At 36.5% G+C, this 17545-nt stretch overlaps 1 protein-coding gene across 1 annotated transcript in view; it reads right to left on the reverse strand.

The window, feature by feature from the left end:
- Positions 1-5750: 5750 nt before the first annotated feature.
- Positions 5751-17545, reverse strand: part of LOC129281779 (long-chain-fatty-acid--CoA ligase 1-like) — a 45204-nt gene continuing 33409 nt past the window's right edge. Inside the window, exons 20-23 of the mRNA XM_064113164.1 lie at positions 17172-17261; positions 15867-15968; positions 14312-14383; positions 5751-10583 (exon numbers count right to left, since the gene is read on the reverse strand). Of these exons, the coding sequence (XP_063969234.1) occupies positions 10446-10583; positions 14312-14383; positions 15867-15968; positions 17172-17261 (402 nt within the window). The 3' untranslated portion in view covers positions 5751-10445. The remainder of the gene's footprint in view (positions 10584-14311; positions 14384-15866; positions 15969-17171; positions 17262-17545) is intronic.

Here is a 17545-nt window from a genome sequence, read left to right on the forward strand (position 1 = left end):
CATTTCCTCTTTTCGAGGCCGTGGGTGTAAAAACTTTCGGAGCCCGGGTGGGTGGGTGGGGGGGGGGCTCGATTGTGCATGCTGATATTTGTTGTTTTTTTTCCTCATTAACTTGTGTCTTTTGAATAAATAAGTGAAGACGGTATCATGCGTTTATTTGCTAATTTATTTTTGCTTATATAAAGTGTTGTTAGGAAATTGAAAAATAAAGTTGGAGAAGCAGGGCGGGGCGGGAAGCTCGAAGCAGGGGTGGGGTTGACACATTAAACCAAACACGCACTGCCGGAGAGTAATAAATCTTCCGTGATACAGTGCTGATCAGGTGCAGGTGTAGGAAATCTTCTTCAACATTCTCTTTGTAACTTAGATGCCGACCAGTTTGGAAAATTTGTTGTTGGATATGTTGTAGATTCCACTCTTGTTTCATTATAAACTACTAGTACTATCAAGAAGGGACGATGGTTAATGTCATAAGAGGCGTCCTGGTTGAATGGTAAAGAGGACTTCATATTTATTTTTACCCCTTTCAATGATTATTATTTTCTGATTGACGTACTTCTTTGACGGAGATCGTAAAGCTAAGATTTACTTTTACAAACATGTTTTTTAACATGTGGGGACACAGTATTACTATTTAGTATTAGTATTAGTAAAGACTAACCCAGGCCCTGGAGCATCAGACACATCATTTACACATGTACCTGGTATGAAAAAATGAAACATTTATTGATACATGATGTAATAATTAATACTTACTAATAACATAACAAAAACTAAAAGGAAAGTGTGGATGTGACATCATCAGCCCATCTAGGCCTAGGCCTAGGACCTAATGAATATTCATTTAGGCCTAACAAAATATTGATAAACTTTAATAAAATTCAATAACTTCGTCTTCGTTATTTTTTTTTATATAGGCCTATCTATTTCATTTTTTAATTGTTATCCCATTTTGACATTTTTTTTGATGAAATTTTTAGCATTTTGCTCTGAATTTTACTCTATTTATTCAGATATAGGCTAAATATTTTCAGCCCGGACCATCCCTTTAACTCTGTCACCTGTCCATCCATTCAGTTGTAGGATTCTAACTTACATTAGGCCCTAATTTCTTTTGCTTAAAAAACAGTCTGAGGGCCCGAATTTACAAAGGTGGTTTTTAAAACAATCGCAGATGGTTTTATAAACCACCTTTGTGAATTCGATGGCATCGGTTGAACCCATGGTTTTATGCAGATTTCCTGTACAAATTATGCTTATTTACCACGTAGATCTATATTTTTAAAAATGTCCCGTGTGCCAAATTCATGCCTGTTGCCGTGGTTATCCACGCTATTTTATTCATGAGTCCACTGTTTTGAATTAATGAGTCCACTCTTCAAACAGTGGACTCATGAATAAAATAGCATGCTTCATAACCATGGCAACAGGCATCAATTTTAATATACAGGAAATCTGCATAAACCATGGGTTCAACCGATGGTTTTTAAAACCACCTTTGAGAATTTGGGCCCGAGAGTCTGACAATGGCATGTTGCTTTGCTTTGAATCTCTGATTGACATGATTGAAGGCATTCCACACTATTTGCTTTTGAAGGCATTCCACTAAGTTAAATGTGTAGAAATTTCGAAAAACATAGTCTACCTCTTTTACAATTACAGACAAATATACAGTATTTGTTTCTTTTTTTATCTCGTATATGCATTTGTAGTACCGGTACTGTAATTATGTATTTTGATACTTGATGTTTTTAAACACTGTAATACATGTATGTCTTGGAGAGCATAGTAAATGCTGGTTAGTAATATCTAATTTGAGATTTTTTCTTTCTTTTTAGCGATCCTGCAATGAAGCAGTTCCTTCTCCATCTGGATGAAAAGAACAAGCTTGGTAAGAAGTTTATACTGCAGGATCTCGATGAGACCCACGTCTTCATTGACCCAGAAATCCTAGATGAACTCCGAGAGAAGATCAATGACTTGATGGATCAAAATGCTTTCTCTGTCGTGGGCCAGCAGTGAAGCATCTGCCAGGAGGTGTTGATGACTTCATCAATCCATACATCCAACTGTCATGTCTACATTATGGCACAGAGGTCCTGGATGAACTTTCAGAGATGACTTGACAGAAAAGAATACCTTCTCTATTGGCTGTTGCGGGCCTGCAGTGAAGCCTTGGTGCTGATGACGCCCAAACATCATACTGTGATGTCTTCAACTTCATGGACATATAGATCCTTGGTAACTTGGAGAGATGACTTGATGGATAAGAATGTCTTCCCTGTTGCGGGCCAGCAGTGAAGCACTTTCCAGCAGATGAGGATGACTTCATTAATCCAAACATCCTACAGTACTGTCTACATCGATACAGAGGTCCTGGACAAGCTTTGAGAGGAGATCATTAGGTGGTTTCAGACCGCCTCAAAGTTTGTCAGTTCCAGGTATTTTCTAATCGGGAAATTTACCCGATCAGAAAATAGCAGGTAATATTGGCAGTGTGAAAGCAAATTACGCGTAATATCCCCGAAAGAAAATACCCACTAAATAGTAGGTACTTGGCAAAATTATGAGAACTTTCGCGGGGATTTTTCCAAGGTCGCAGGTATTTTGGCAATGTGAAAGCAATTTACGGGAACTTTTAGCCCAGCGTGTAGTTGGGCGCGGGCGCCGTGGGTGGCTGCTGAGCTAGTGGTTGCATTTAAATGCAAATCGTAATACTGGTGGTTTTGAATCTCGCGTCTTGCTGCTTATCAGACCATACTGCGCATGCTCCTAACTTCAGGAATTTATCCCGAAGGGTATGTTTCGGGGCGTTGTGAATGCAGGATTAATGAATGGGTATTTTTTTGGCCTAAAAAAGTTCTCGTAATTTAACGGGGATTCTTATGATCGAGGCGGTTTGAAACCACCTATTGAGTGAATGCCTAATTCTGTGTAGTGGGCCAGAAGTGAAGCCTTTGCCAGGATGTTTATCCAAGCATCATTGTGTTCTGTGATCCAGAAATCTTCATTGTCTTTCCGGAAAGGGCGGATACATGTTGATGGATCAGAATCCTTTCACAGACCTAGGACAATTCTACTTCATCCTGACCTTGGGAAAGTGTTGGTGATAACATAGTTCCCTGGATGAATGATGGACATGTGCCTTCATTAATTTACGGGTCGGGGGGGGGGGGGGGTGTTTGATAAAGCAGTTTGACAGTTCTGCATGGTTTTAGATACACTGTATGACATGTGAATTTGGTTTTGCAAATTATTTATACGCTCAATCATTTGCTTTGCCGCTGCTATCAGTTGATGTTGAAATATGATATTTTAGATGATTATTTTTAGATTAAAATTTTTGTTATATTTACAAGCATTTAAATTCAAATTGTAATACTGGTAGTATTTGTCAAAATACTATTCTATAGGAAATCCAGTCCTGCAAATGTTGGACATTATTGGTCAGTATTCAAAATATGGAATCAATTCTGAAGTGCTTATAAATGAAGAAGAATGAAGACTCATTTTGCATAATTTTTTTAGAATGAACCTTTTCTTTAAAGCTCATTTGTTGAAATCAATCAGTATAAGGAGGGGGTTAATATGAATACCTTGTTCTTTCTTTCTCTCTGTAGCAGTATTTGGTTTAAAAAGTAATAAATTAGGTATGGAAAAATACTATTGTTTATTATCCCCATTTCTTGCATACCAAGGCCTTTAGAAATTAGAATCAAGCTGTTACAGGGGAAATTGACAGAAAGGGAATGGGACAAGGAAGAAGACTTTGGAACATGTGTATTGATGGTGGAAAGTGGGTGCCCCTGCCCTCCCTCCCCCCCCCCCCCCACCACAACACCACACAGAGAAAACACCCAGTTTTTGTTGTTGAATCAATGTATTATATTTTAGTATAATTTTCCATAAATTCCCTTTAATATCTGGCTGATAAGACCTTTTACATGTCAAATCTCTGAATTATTGATTTTTTTTGGCTTGCCCCCGTTTTTTCCAAACCAGTGATATCCAAAATTGGAAACTCATTGTGTTTGCGTCATTTCTCCACCTCTTTGGAATTGACATGATTCACAGGGGGAGGGGGAGGAGGGCTTCGACCCCCCACTTTTTTCCCTAACCATGTACAAATTTATAAAACTGGCCATCTTGATAATGATTTTTTGCTTGGTCATCCCCTCCCCCCACTTTCAAAACCGTTCTGCAGCCTGTTTCAGAATTTGTGTGAAGAGAGAGAAGAGTGAATTAATTAGGATGCAGAGAGGGGGAGGGATGATGTGGGATAGCGCGTGTGAATGTATGCGAGAGCTTTTGTCCCCAACCATGTACAAATTCATAAAACTGATGATCTTGATTGTGATTTTGTGCTTGATCAGCCTCCCCCCCCCCCCCCCCACTTTCAAAACTTCTGCAGCATGATTCATAACTTGTGTGAAGAGAGAGAATAGTGAATCAATTAGGATGCAGAGAAGGGGAGGGATGATGTGGGATAGCGTGTGTGAATGTATGTGAGAGCTTCAGCCCCCAAATTTTTCCCTCGTGTACAAATTCATAAAACTGATGATCTTGTGACTTTTTGCTTGATAAGCCCCCCCCCCCCCAGTTTCAAAACCATTCTGCAGCCTGATTCATGACTTGTGAGAAGAGTGAATAAAGTAGGATGGAGAGAGGGATGATGTATTAAAGATAGTGTGTGTGTGTGAGAGACAGAGAGAGATCTGAATGAGAACATGATTTTAGTCCTTGCATCTAGCTTGCTTTAATGTAGAAATTGTGATAGTTAAAATCACCGATGGAGTGCATCTTGAAACGGTCCACAAATGAGGCAAAAGCAGAGGCTGTACTTTGTGTTCTGATCCCTGTATCACAAGACTCGGTGGTTGATCTTGCACAATTTTTGTAATTGATTGGTTCCTAATAATCAATGCAATCGATCGTAAAATTAGTCCTATGATCAGTCTCCCAATTAATTCATCACCTATTTTCTTTTCAGTTGTCTCACTCCATTTCTACCCTTCATTTTTTGTTGCTTTCTCTACTTTCCATACCCTCACTCCCTCTGTCCTTTTTTCTTTCCCCTGGCTCTCCTCTCCCCTTGTCCCCCTCCTCCTCTTGCTATGTCCGCTCTGATTACTGTATCTATTTACTTGATCTATTCCACCCTCCTCTCTCTCTTCATTCCCCATTCTCGTGCTTTCTCTCTTACACTCACTGGCCCGTATTCTGAACTCTGGTTTAAATTAAACCCTGGTATAAATTTGTGGTTCAACTATGGAGAGCAAATTGTGGGGCACAAATCCTTAACAGGACACACCCAATATTAACTCATATGACACCCAAATTGTCTGGGAATGATAACTGAAGTACTTTGAAGTATTTTTCATCGTTATGAAAGCAAAAGGAAACAAAATAGTAAACGTAAGAAATATACACTACATTAAAACAATATTAGAATTTTTGGCTCCCCATAATTTTAGCAGACTTAGACCATGGTCTAAGTTAAACCTGACTTTAGAATACGGGCCACTCTATTCCACCCTCCCCCTCCCTCCTCTCCCTCTTCATATCACATTCTCTTCTCTCTTACACTCATTCCCTCCTCTCTATCATGCAATCTATCTCTACTCAATCTATATCGCCTTGATCTCTCTCTCTTTCTCTCTTTTGTAACCCACCCCCCCCCCCCCCCCCACCTCCCTTAAGGATATATCACTTTACATGTTACTGGTATAACCAATACAAAAGCTTGAATATTTTGAGACATTTTCAATGATTTAATCACAGGAAATTATTCTCCGTACTGGTAAAGAAGAATAGAAATTGGAAAGAGCGCAGCGATCACAAAGTGAAAAAGGCAAGTTTTATCACATTAAAGTTGAGGATTTCACCAATATTCATACTCGCTGCCTTTAGATACTGTAAACTAAAATTCTGTTTCACTGTCTTGAAATATATAACAACATAAGCTTGCATCCAGAATTTATGGTAAAAACCAACAAAGCAGGTACAATAGGAAATGTCAGTGTGTAGAGTTTACTTGAAGGCCTATAGAAAGAATATCTTTGGTCATCTAAAAGAAAAACCTCTATTACATGTATGGTGATAAATTCAACTTGGGCTTATTTTACACTAATGGTCATTTACTTAAAAATACATGACCATCACATGAAGTAACATGATCATCTCATTAAGTCACATGATTCTCTTAGGTCACATGATCATCTCATTATGTCACATGATCATACCATTAAGATGAAAAAGTAGGACGGACTTCTTCACATCAAGGAAATCAAATTCCTTTTAATGTGACCTAGATGGTGAGGAAAATAGGTCAAATATACAGACTTTGCAAAGTAAAAAAAAAAACACTCAATGGAATGTTTAGGAAACATTTCCTGCATATTTCATTCTTAATTAAATAATAATAACATCTATACAGAGCCTTTAAAAAATCCTGTTAGAGCTTACTATAATGTTATTATTAATGTCTATTTTAAGAGTAAATAAACAACATTCAATATGCCCTACTACATGTACATTCAAGAAAATATGGATTTAACTATTTTCTTCAACATCAAAATTAAATTCCATGATAATAAATACATACAGGTATTCACTTTAAATAAATCACAATAAAACTGACATTAACATTGTAGAACATCGCTTGAGTCTAAATGATTCATAAAGAATGCAACCACCTGACAAGAGGTAAATATCAATACAATGTTTCTTTTATAATGCCTGAAATTATTAAAGCTGGCATGATCACTCTAAATATACCTGAATTATTCATTTTCTTATTGCACACAAAAGATGGTAATCATTTCATTTTCAGCAAATATAACTAGTGGCAAAAGATTATATCAAAATATTGTACGTCCTTATGTTGATCTTGTGATTTGACACCACATAACTGTAATAGTGATACAATATTAATACAACCTCTACCATTTTTATGACATGGACCTACACAATTGACTGCACTTTTTTTTTTTTTTGAAAATTCCAAAATTTCAAAACAAGTAAATTTTGCAATGTATAGCCCATTTATGGTATCGGTAGAAAAATGAATATTGATTAATAACCGACTAAATAAAAACCTGTGCCCTGTTGAATAAGATGTTGCTTTAATAGCAACCCTTGCTGGAATATGATCTTTTAGAGCCAATCAAAAAGCTGAATTTTCACTGTTCTCATGATAGTTGACATTCTGGAAAGACTTGCATCATAGTAACTTTCCTATGAAATGGAGCTCTGAAGCTGTTCTTATTCATTTATGAGGAGTAACCCAGTATTATAGTTGGGCTTAAACACAGCAATTCATACCAACCACTAAATCTAATATTTCGTTGACACATGCACAACAACAAATGTATTGGATCCAGAGCTGCCAAGTTGTATTTTGCATTTTCAGTATTCTTATCCCCCAAAATCAGTATTTTGACAAAAAAATCAGTATTTTTACCGTGTGAGATAAATATTTTGTATTTTTCCCAAAAAAGTGTATTTCATAATCAAATGCTTGGCGCACTCGCCCATCACGGTGCTCAAGCTGCATGCAAGCTGAAATGCGCACTGCTCTTGCAGATGAAAAAAAAACACATTGAAACTTGTGTATATCTCACCCTGGTTTTTACAAAATGATTGAAAAAAAAAAAAGTTACCTGAAATTACATTGATCTAATAACCATATTTGTGTATGTTATATGAAATAGAGACATATAGAGATGATTTTTCTCAATAAATTATGATTTTTGTAAAAAAAAAAAAACGTACTAAATACGGCTAAAACGTACTGGTTGGCAGGTCTGTGGATTCAATATTTTATACTTGCCGACATTATACAAAAATTTCCATAAAGAAGGGAAGCCTGTGCATCTTTAGAATACATGTTCAGTTTGACGTTATGTAAAGGCACAATCAATATTGGTAATAATAATAATAGTGTATATTTGTAGAGCGCGCACACTGTCAGTAGACGCTAATCATTCTATTTCTAAAAATAAGGGTGTTAGAAAACAGGTACTAGAGACCATTTTAATTGATGTCCTCTTTTCTCTTGAGGGTTTTCATTAAATTCTATTTTTTCATTCTATTTTTTAAAATAAGTGTGGTAGAAAACATGTACTAGAGACCATTTTAACTGACGTCTTCCTTTCTCTTGAGGGTTTTCATTCAATTAAATTTTCCATAGCAACAATGCTTCTCACTGTTCCCGGACAATAAAAACCAAGGATTTCACCACCGATTTTCCTAATGAGAAAAAAGAAGCCCTGGGCCCCCATCTTACAAAGAGTTACGATTGATCCAATCAATCTCAACTCTATGGAAATCCATCCATATCATAATTTTTTTCTACAGGAAGTTTGCACAATCTCCTTAGTAAACAAATAGAATCACACTGAATTTTCAAGAGAATGATGAATTTATGCATATATATTATATCTAGAAAATATTTTGAACAAACATACATTTTGGATGATGAAATTGCTGGCCGTCCATAGTTGTGATTGATCGGATCAATCGCAACTCTTTGTAAAAGGGGGCCCTGGCCCTCATGACATAAAGCTTAGTGATTGATCACAAGGTTGATTTTCATGATTGACAACACACAATAATCCATGCAATCACTTGTACAATTCAACCCTTTGATCAATTGTCAAGCTTTGTCACGTAGCCCTAAACCATGTAGTGTTGAAACTCCATTCAGCAGCACGCTCTGAGTGCTCTAAAACACCTCAACACCTCAACACCTACATGATATAATAGTAAAGGTATTCTGCACACATGTATGCAATTATTCCACTCCCTGGGGAGCATTCCAACAAATATGTGTCAAACCTCAATCGCTACGCATATCAAATAGGGTTGCGCATCCTACCAGGTGCCCATGTAGCGCCTGGATGGAGAGTGGCAGAGTTTGGATTGACGCCTTGCCAAAGTACACAGGGCCGCGGTGGGATTTGCACACACGACCCTCTGATTACAAGATGGAAGTCAGAACTGCTACACCACAATGCCTCAACAAATACTTCCGTTTATGCTAGCAATACCATCAAAACCAAGATCTACTCTAACACCACAATTTATAAATCATGCAATACTCATTCTCAGTATTTGAAGAGAAATCATTTTCCCATCATGCAATCATTAAACACCTTGAATCATATAGAATCAGCAAAGGAGCTCATATTGTAGGTTTGTAATCAAAAGCAATTTGTGTCAGATATTTGTACATTACATATGTTTAGAAAGATACCAAATTCAAATTATTTGTACTTCTATTTCAAACTATCTACACTTTATAAAATATAAATATAATAAAATCATTTTCTATCACAATGAAATAATGCATAAATATGATTATAGGTATTTCAAAACATGTTTATGTTCTTTTCAGCAGTATTCATTATATAAGGCAATCATGATAAAGTACTATAACAATCGTCACTTGGACAGGTATACTGGAAAAGACTAGACCTGAACAGAATATTCCTCAAACGGGTGCAAAAACATTCAACAAAACAAGAAAGTTGCATGTAATATTATCTATATCAAAATTCATCTCAACTATAAAGAACCGTATATCAAATGTTAAATTATATTCAATCAAATTCAGCCTAGGGCTGTTATCTTCAATGAAAGCCTTTTTACAATAAAGTGACTGAATTTCCTCTATATGCTTGATCTTTATCAAACATAATTTATATTTCCACTCTGTTGATACCCCTCTGTGTCAAAGGAAACATGTTTGTACTTTGTAGGTAACTATTTCATGAAAGGACATACTGCGTTACATTTTAAAAGCTGTGTACAAGCAGACAATTTCAAAAGGAAGACCAATACACACTTCATCTGAAAGAAATCCTGATTTTCATTTTTTTTTGTTGCATAGAAATATTTTTTGCTACATTACAAACAGATGTCATTAAACAAGGCATCTCCCAGAGTGGTGCTTCTTGGCCTTCAATCTGTGTATGATCAGGGGAGCGTTTCATGAAAGGACTTGTCAGACGTTTTATCCGACAAGTCCTATTTTATCCGACAGTTACCATAGTAACATTGCTTATCAGCCAATCAAAATCAAGGAAAGATGTCAGATCTGACAACATGTTGGACAAAATGTTGATGAAACGCTCCCCAGGTTAACATGATACAATATGTTTTCAGGGATTGATGCAGCATCTGTCAAGAGTATAAAACAGTTTTTTACAGTGTCTGTCAGGGTTTGACACAGTGTCTGTCATTGTTTGACACAGTGTCTGTCAGATGTGACAAATCATCTGTCAGTGTTTGACACAGTGTCTGTCATGTGTGACACAGTGCCTATGAGGTATCACACAGCATCTGTCAGGGTTTGACACAGTGTCTGTAAGATATTGGAACAATGTCTATCAGGGTTTCTCACAGAGTCTGCCAGAGTTTCAAATGGTGTTTACAGGGACTGGTTACATAGTGTCTGGATACATCTCTTTCAGTTCTTTGGTGAAAAACTTCCTAAGGGCAACTCGTTTGAGCTTCTGCGTCGGGGTCATCAAGCCGTTATCAATCTCAAATGTACCTGGATATAAGTGGATGTACTTGGCCTGAAATGAGGAAAAACAACTTACATTGGTAAACTGCCGATTGTCCTACACCCGCTTCTTCCACATGTAGAAGTATTCCCTTTGGTTTCATTCAATATGGCTAAACCTAGTTCATCTACTGAAGATTTCATTTTAATTGTCATTTAGCCATTCTACCATTTTGTCTGATTTCCAGTTAGGGTATACCCATTTTCTTCGATATTCACTTGGTCTAAAACTGCTTAGTCTATATAGTTAAATGAACTGTTCAGGAACCAAATTTACTTTTGACAAAGTAATAATTAATGAGTAGATAAAGAGAAAATTAGACCAATTGGGCATTAGACTAAATGGGTGTATGACCAAGTGCATAGTAGACCAAACAGCAACTTAGACCACATTGATACATAGGGATACATAGAAATTGATATGAATAGTCAAACATTGGAAATCATACTACCCAAGGTTTCATATGAAACAATAAAGCATATGGTGTGGGGAATGGAAGATAAACTGTATAGAAATTGACATGAATATTTAACACCCCTGGAAATCATACTACCCAAGGTTTCATATGAAACAATAAAGCATATGGTGTGGGGAATGGAAGATAAACTGTATAGAAATTGACATGAATATTTAACACCCCTGGAAACCATACTACCAAAGGTTTCATATAAAACAATAAAAAGCATATGAGGTGGGGAATGGAAGATATACTGTATAGAAATTGACATGAATATTTAACACCCCTGGAAACCATACTACCAAAGGTTTCATATAAAACAATAAAGCATATGAGGTAGGGAATGGAAGATATACTGTATAGAAATTGACATGAATATTTAACACCCCTGGAAACCATACTACCAAAGGTTTCATATAAAACAATAAAAAGCATATGAGGTGGGGAATGGAAGATATACTGTATAGAAATTGACATGAATATTTAACACCCCTGGAAACCATACTACCAAAGGTTTCATATGAAACAATAAAAAGCATATGAGGTGGGGAATGGAAGATATACTGTATAGAAATTGACATGAATATTTAACACCCCTGGAAACCATACTACCAAAGGTTTCATATAAAACAATAAAAAGCATATGAGGTGGGGAATGGAAGATATACTGTATAGAAATTGACATGAATATTTAACACCCCTGGAAACCATACTACCAAAGGTTTCATATAAAACAATAAAAAGCATATGAGGTAGGGAATGGAAGATAAACTGTATAGAAATTGACATGAATATTTAACACCCCTGGAAACCATACTACCCAAGGTTTCATATGAAACAATAAAGCATATGGGGTGGGGAATGGAAGATATACTGTATAGAAATTGACATGAATATTTAACACCCCTGGAAACCATACTACCAAAGGTTTCATATGAAACAATAAAGCATATGAGGTAGGGAATGGAAGATATACTGTATAGAAATTGACATGAATATTTAACACCCCTGGAAACCATACTACCAAAGGTTTCATATGAAACAATAAAAAGCATATGAGGTAGGGAATGGAAGATATACTGTATAGAAATTGACATGAATATTTAACACCCCTGGAAATCATACTACCAAAGGTTTCATATGAAACAATAAGCATATGGGGTGGGGAATGGAAGACATACTGTATAGAAATTGACATGAATATTTAACACCACTGGAAATCATACTACCCAAGGTTTCATATGAAACAATAAAGCATATGGGGTGGGGAATGGAAGATATACTGTATAGAAATTGACATGAATATTTAACACCCCTGGAAACCATACTACCAAAGGTTTCAAATGAAACAATAAAAAGCATATGAGGTAGGGAATGGAAGATATACTGTATAGAAATTGACATGAATATTTAACACCCCTGGAAACCATACTACCAAAGGTTTCATATGAAACAATAAAGCATATGAGGTAGGGAATGGAAGATATACTGTATAGAAATTGACATGAATATTTAACACCCCTGGAAACCATACTACCAAAGGTTTCATATAAAACAATAAAGCATATGGGGTGGGGAATGGAAGATATACTGTATAGAAATTGACATGAATATTTAACACCCCTGGAAACCATACTACCAAAGGTTTCATATGAAACAATAAAAAGCATATGAGGTAGGGAATGGAAGATATACTGTATAGAAATTGACATGAATATTTAACACCCCTGGAAACCATACTACCCAAGGTTTCATATGAAACAATAAAAAGCATATGAGGTAGGGAATGGAAGATATACTGTATAGAAATTGACATGAATATTTAACACCCCTGGAAACCATACTACCAAAGGTTTCATATGAAACAATAAAAAGCATATGAGGTAGGGAATGGAAGATATACTGTATAGAAATTGACATGAATATTTAACACCCCTGGAAACCATACTACCAAAGGTTTCAAATGAAACAATAAAAAGCATATGAGGTGGGGAATGGAAGATATACTGTATAGAAATTGACATGAATATTTAACACCCCTGGAAACCATACTACCAAAGGTTTCATATGAAACAATAAAGCATATGAGGTAGGGAATGGAAGATATACTGTATAGAAATTGACATGAATATTTAACACCCCTGGAAACCATACTACCAAAGGTTTCATATGAAACAATAAAAAGCATATGAGGTAGGGAATGGAAGATATACTGTATAGAAATTGACATGAATATTTAACACCCCTGGAAACCATACTACCAAAGGTTTCATATGAAACAATAAAGCATATGAGGTAGGGAATGGAAGATATACTGTATAGAAATTGACATGAATATTTAACACCCCTGGAAACCATACTACCAAAGGTTTCATATGAAACAATAAAAAGCATATGAGGTAGGGAATGGAAGATATACTGTATAGAAATTGACATGAATATTTAACACCCCTGGAAACCATACTACCAAAGGTTTCATATGAAACAATAAAAAGCATATGAGGTAGGGAATGGAAGATATACTGTATAGAAATTGACATGAATATTTAACACCCCTGGAAACCATACTACCAAAGGTTTCATATGAAACAATAAAAAGCATATGAGGTAGGGAATGGAAGATATACTGTATAGAAATTGACATGAATATTTAACACCCCTGGAAACCATACTACCCAAGGTTTCATATGAAACAATAAAAAGCATATGAGGTAGGGAATGGAAGATATACTGTATAGAAATTGACATGAATATTTAACACCCCTGGAAACCATACTACCAAAGGTTTCATATGAAACAATAAAAAGCATATGAGGTAGGGAATGGAAGATATACTGTATAGAAATTGACATGAATATTTAACACCCCTGGAAACCATACTACCAAAGGTTTCATATAAAACAATAAAAAGCATATGAGGTGGGGAATGGAAGATATACTGTATAGAAATTGACATGAATATTTAACACCCCTGGAAACCATACTACCAAAGGTTTCATATGAAACAATAAAGCATATGAGGTAGGGAATGGAAGATATACTGTATAGAAATTGACATGAATATTTAACACCCCTGGAAACCATACTACCAAAGGTTTCATATGAGTATTGAGGTAGGAGTTCATGGCTATTACAAGCCTCACTGTAGGTAGAAAAGCAGGATCAATTCACCATTGTTAATGTCATCTTTGGAGATGGTATACATCGAATTAAGTTGAAATACCCCCTCTTCTTACATGAATTTCATGAAGGATAATACATAACAGCTGGAATTTCAACCTACTTGTTCAAATGCTTTGAGTCCAGCCTCCTTTCCGATCTTCATAAGGTCATCCAAGATGCCTTTCTTTACTTTCTGTTCACAATGAGAGAAGCCAAGGTAAAATTAATGACATTTCAAGAGCACATTTTCATCACTTAAAAGTATATATTGAATGAGCGGTCATGTCATAACTATATAATAATAATACACTACATTTTTTATGAAAAAAAATGAAAATCCATATTTTATTGGTCAAAATAGACATGAAATGAAATACTACGAAAATTTGCTTTGCCCAATTGATCGTGGGCCCGGCAGTCGCTGTGCAGCGCCAGATCGACGAGGCTCTATCCCTTTAATCGTTGAACGCCAAATAGGGTAGCAGCAACTCCCATCTTTTAACGTCTTTTGGTCTGACGCGGCCGGGGTTTGAACCCCCAACCTCCCGGTTGTGAGACGGACGCTCTACCAACTGAGCCAACACACCGGTTAAGCCACCACACCGGTTAAGACCGGTTATATAAATTATATATATCGTTATATAAATTATGTATATCGTTATATAAATTATATATTAACCGGTTATATAGCGCCTTTTCATCAGATACAAAGCGCATTAAAGAAAGAAAGAATAACAGAAACATAAATACGAAGTATAAAACATAAGAATAATAACTACAAAATTATGAACATTTTATGGAAACCGTACTGAAAATTAGAATAGGCAAGTTCTGAGACATTTCTTAAATGAGGAAAGTGTTGGGGAAGTCTTTAGTGAAGGCTGCAAGGAGTTCCACGGTTTGGGGGCAACAGGAGCATGAAATTTCATGAATCAGGGCGTCTAAAGTTATGGCCATTTTGAAAGTTGAAAATGAGGACAATCCTGATAAATTCCGGACAGTTGGCAGGTCTGTATACAATGAAACCTGTCTATAAAGACCATCCAAAGGACACAAGAAGAGCAGTCTTGATGAGCAGGTGATTCTCATCAATAGGTTGTTTCTATATGGAATAAAATCAATGAAAACCAAATGTGGTCTTTATAGGGTGACAAAACAATTGCTCCTGCAACAATTGCTCTGAGCTTTATTTTGTCTAAAATGTAACCTTGGATTTAGAGTTGCAATAGGGCTTTATGTTAAGTGATTAGGTTTAGGGTAGTGTTAAGTGTTAGTTCCAGGGTTGGATGTTAGTCATTCGATTGGCGTGTGGAATTTATAGCGGAGCAATTGTCGCCGGAGCAAATGTCATGGAACCCTCTATAGAGGAGGTGATCCTGTAAAGATGTCCGTTATAGCAGGCCCCTTCTTACAAAAAGTAACGATTGATCCAATCAATCTCAAGTATATGGAAATCCATCCATACCATAATTTTTTCTACAGGAAGTTTGCTCAATCTCCTTAGTAAACAAAGAGAATCACACTGAATCGTCAAGAGAATGATGAATGTACATCACATTTAGAAAATATTTTGAACAAATTTGCATTTTAGATGTTGACGTTGCTGGCCGTCCATAGTTGTGATTGATTGGATCAATCGCAACTTTTTGTAAGACGGGTCCCAGGTGTGACTGTACCTCATTTTTGCAGAGTTCTTCTAAGGAGCCTTTGACGCCCATCTTACTGGCCCAAGCAGGTAGGGTCTCAGGGTTCACGGCTCCAACAGCTACGGCATAGGCCTACAAGCGTGAAAGGGGAAAGAAGCATAGGGCATCTTCATCAACATCAACATTGAGAGTCCAGTAGTCCCACTTTATTGAGTTGGATGGGGTTTTTTCCCCTTAATGGCAGCTTTCCCTGCGTTTCTGGCTGTGTGATCCACATGGATCAAACGCAAAGGGTGGGGTCACTTTCACAAAGATCTAAGTGTGACTTAGATTCGCACTAAAATTCCGAGTTACATGTACGTACAGTATAAAAGACATCACTGCATTGGTCAAATCACGCTAAAAGGAGACGCGCTACTTCATATTAATCAATAAGTTTGCACGACAAAAATCGAATCATGTGCATGTCGGCAATTAAGAATGACTGTAAGTCGGTCTTAACTCTTTGGAAAACACCCCCTGCTCGGGTGTTTTGTAAAGAAATCCGTAGGATACCAAGACTTAAAGAGAAATGCCAGTAGTTGCAGTAAACACCGATTTCATGAGAAAGTCTGTAAAACCAGGCTTAATTGTCAGTATATCATCGAGGATCTAGATCTGGTACAGTTACATAAACTGAACTTTGTGAAATCTTGAAATCTACGCTGAAAAATGTTCACACTGAGGATCACCAACACAGATAGGCACACGTGGGACAGTGTATTATTATTACTGGAATAAAGACCCGACGGAAGTGACCGAATCCGCGCTTATTTTGCTTATTTCTCAGCAATTACACAATTTCTTCCAGAATCCTTTGGCACATATTTTTTATTCATACAAACAGACACTTGGGTGGTCATTATATTAGATTCTGTAAAAAGTCATTTTGAGATCGTTACCAAAACTGGAATTTATCTTTAACCTATGACTGATGACTTTACATGGCTGGTAACTTTGGACATGATGGATGACCTGTTCTCCAGTGATTTACCTCAATTTCTATCCTTTTTATTCCCATCGGCATGAAGTCAGCTTAGTTCTAATAGTATTAAGGATTTTAAGATTTAGGTTCATTAAATCACTTTTAAATGGCATCTTCCGCAATTCAATATGCTGACCAGGGGAGCATTTCATGGGACAGTTTCACTGACAGTTTGTTACAAGCTACTGAAATTCTGACAACTGATTGGATCATAGCAAATGTTGTCAGTGAAAATCTCTGTCAAGATTCTTCATGAAACACTCCCAGAATGCATATTCATATTTAGTAATAAGGATTGAAAAAGAGCTCACCTGCAAACTATCTCCATAGATCCATATTTGCTGAAGGAGAGCACAGGACGAATACACAGTCTCAATCTTCTCTGGTGCTAAGTACTCACCCTATAGGATGAATTCAAACGAGACAAATCACAAGGATGAAAATCTTGGAAATGAGTGAAAAACTGAAAACCAACAAATATTGTACATGGTTTCTATCAAGAAACTGCACTGGTGCATACATGAAAGTTAAGAAGGGGAATCCCAAATACTTTGCCTTATCATTGGTACAAAAGCCTTGTAGGAAATATGTTGGAGGATCGAGTTGAGGTTGGAGGATGCACTGAACTGTGCAAAGTGAAGGGAGGGGGTATGAGTCATAGCTACAAGTGTAAGATAAAGCAAGA

The sequence above is a fragment of the Lytechinus pictus genome, chromosome 18, assembly GCF_037042905.1.
Source record: "Lytechinus pictus isolate F3 Inbred chromosome 18, Lp3.0, whole genome shotgun sequence".
Lineage (NCBI taxonomy): Eukaryota > Metazoa > Echinodermata > Echinoidea > Temnopleuroida > Toxopneustidae > Lytechinus > Lytechinus pictus.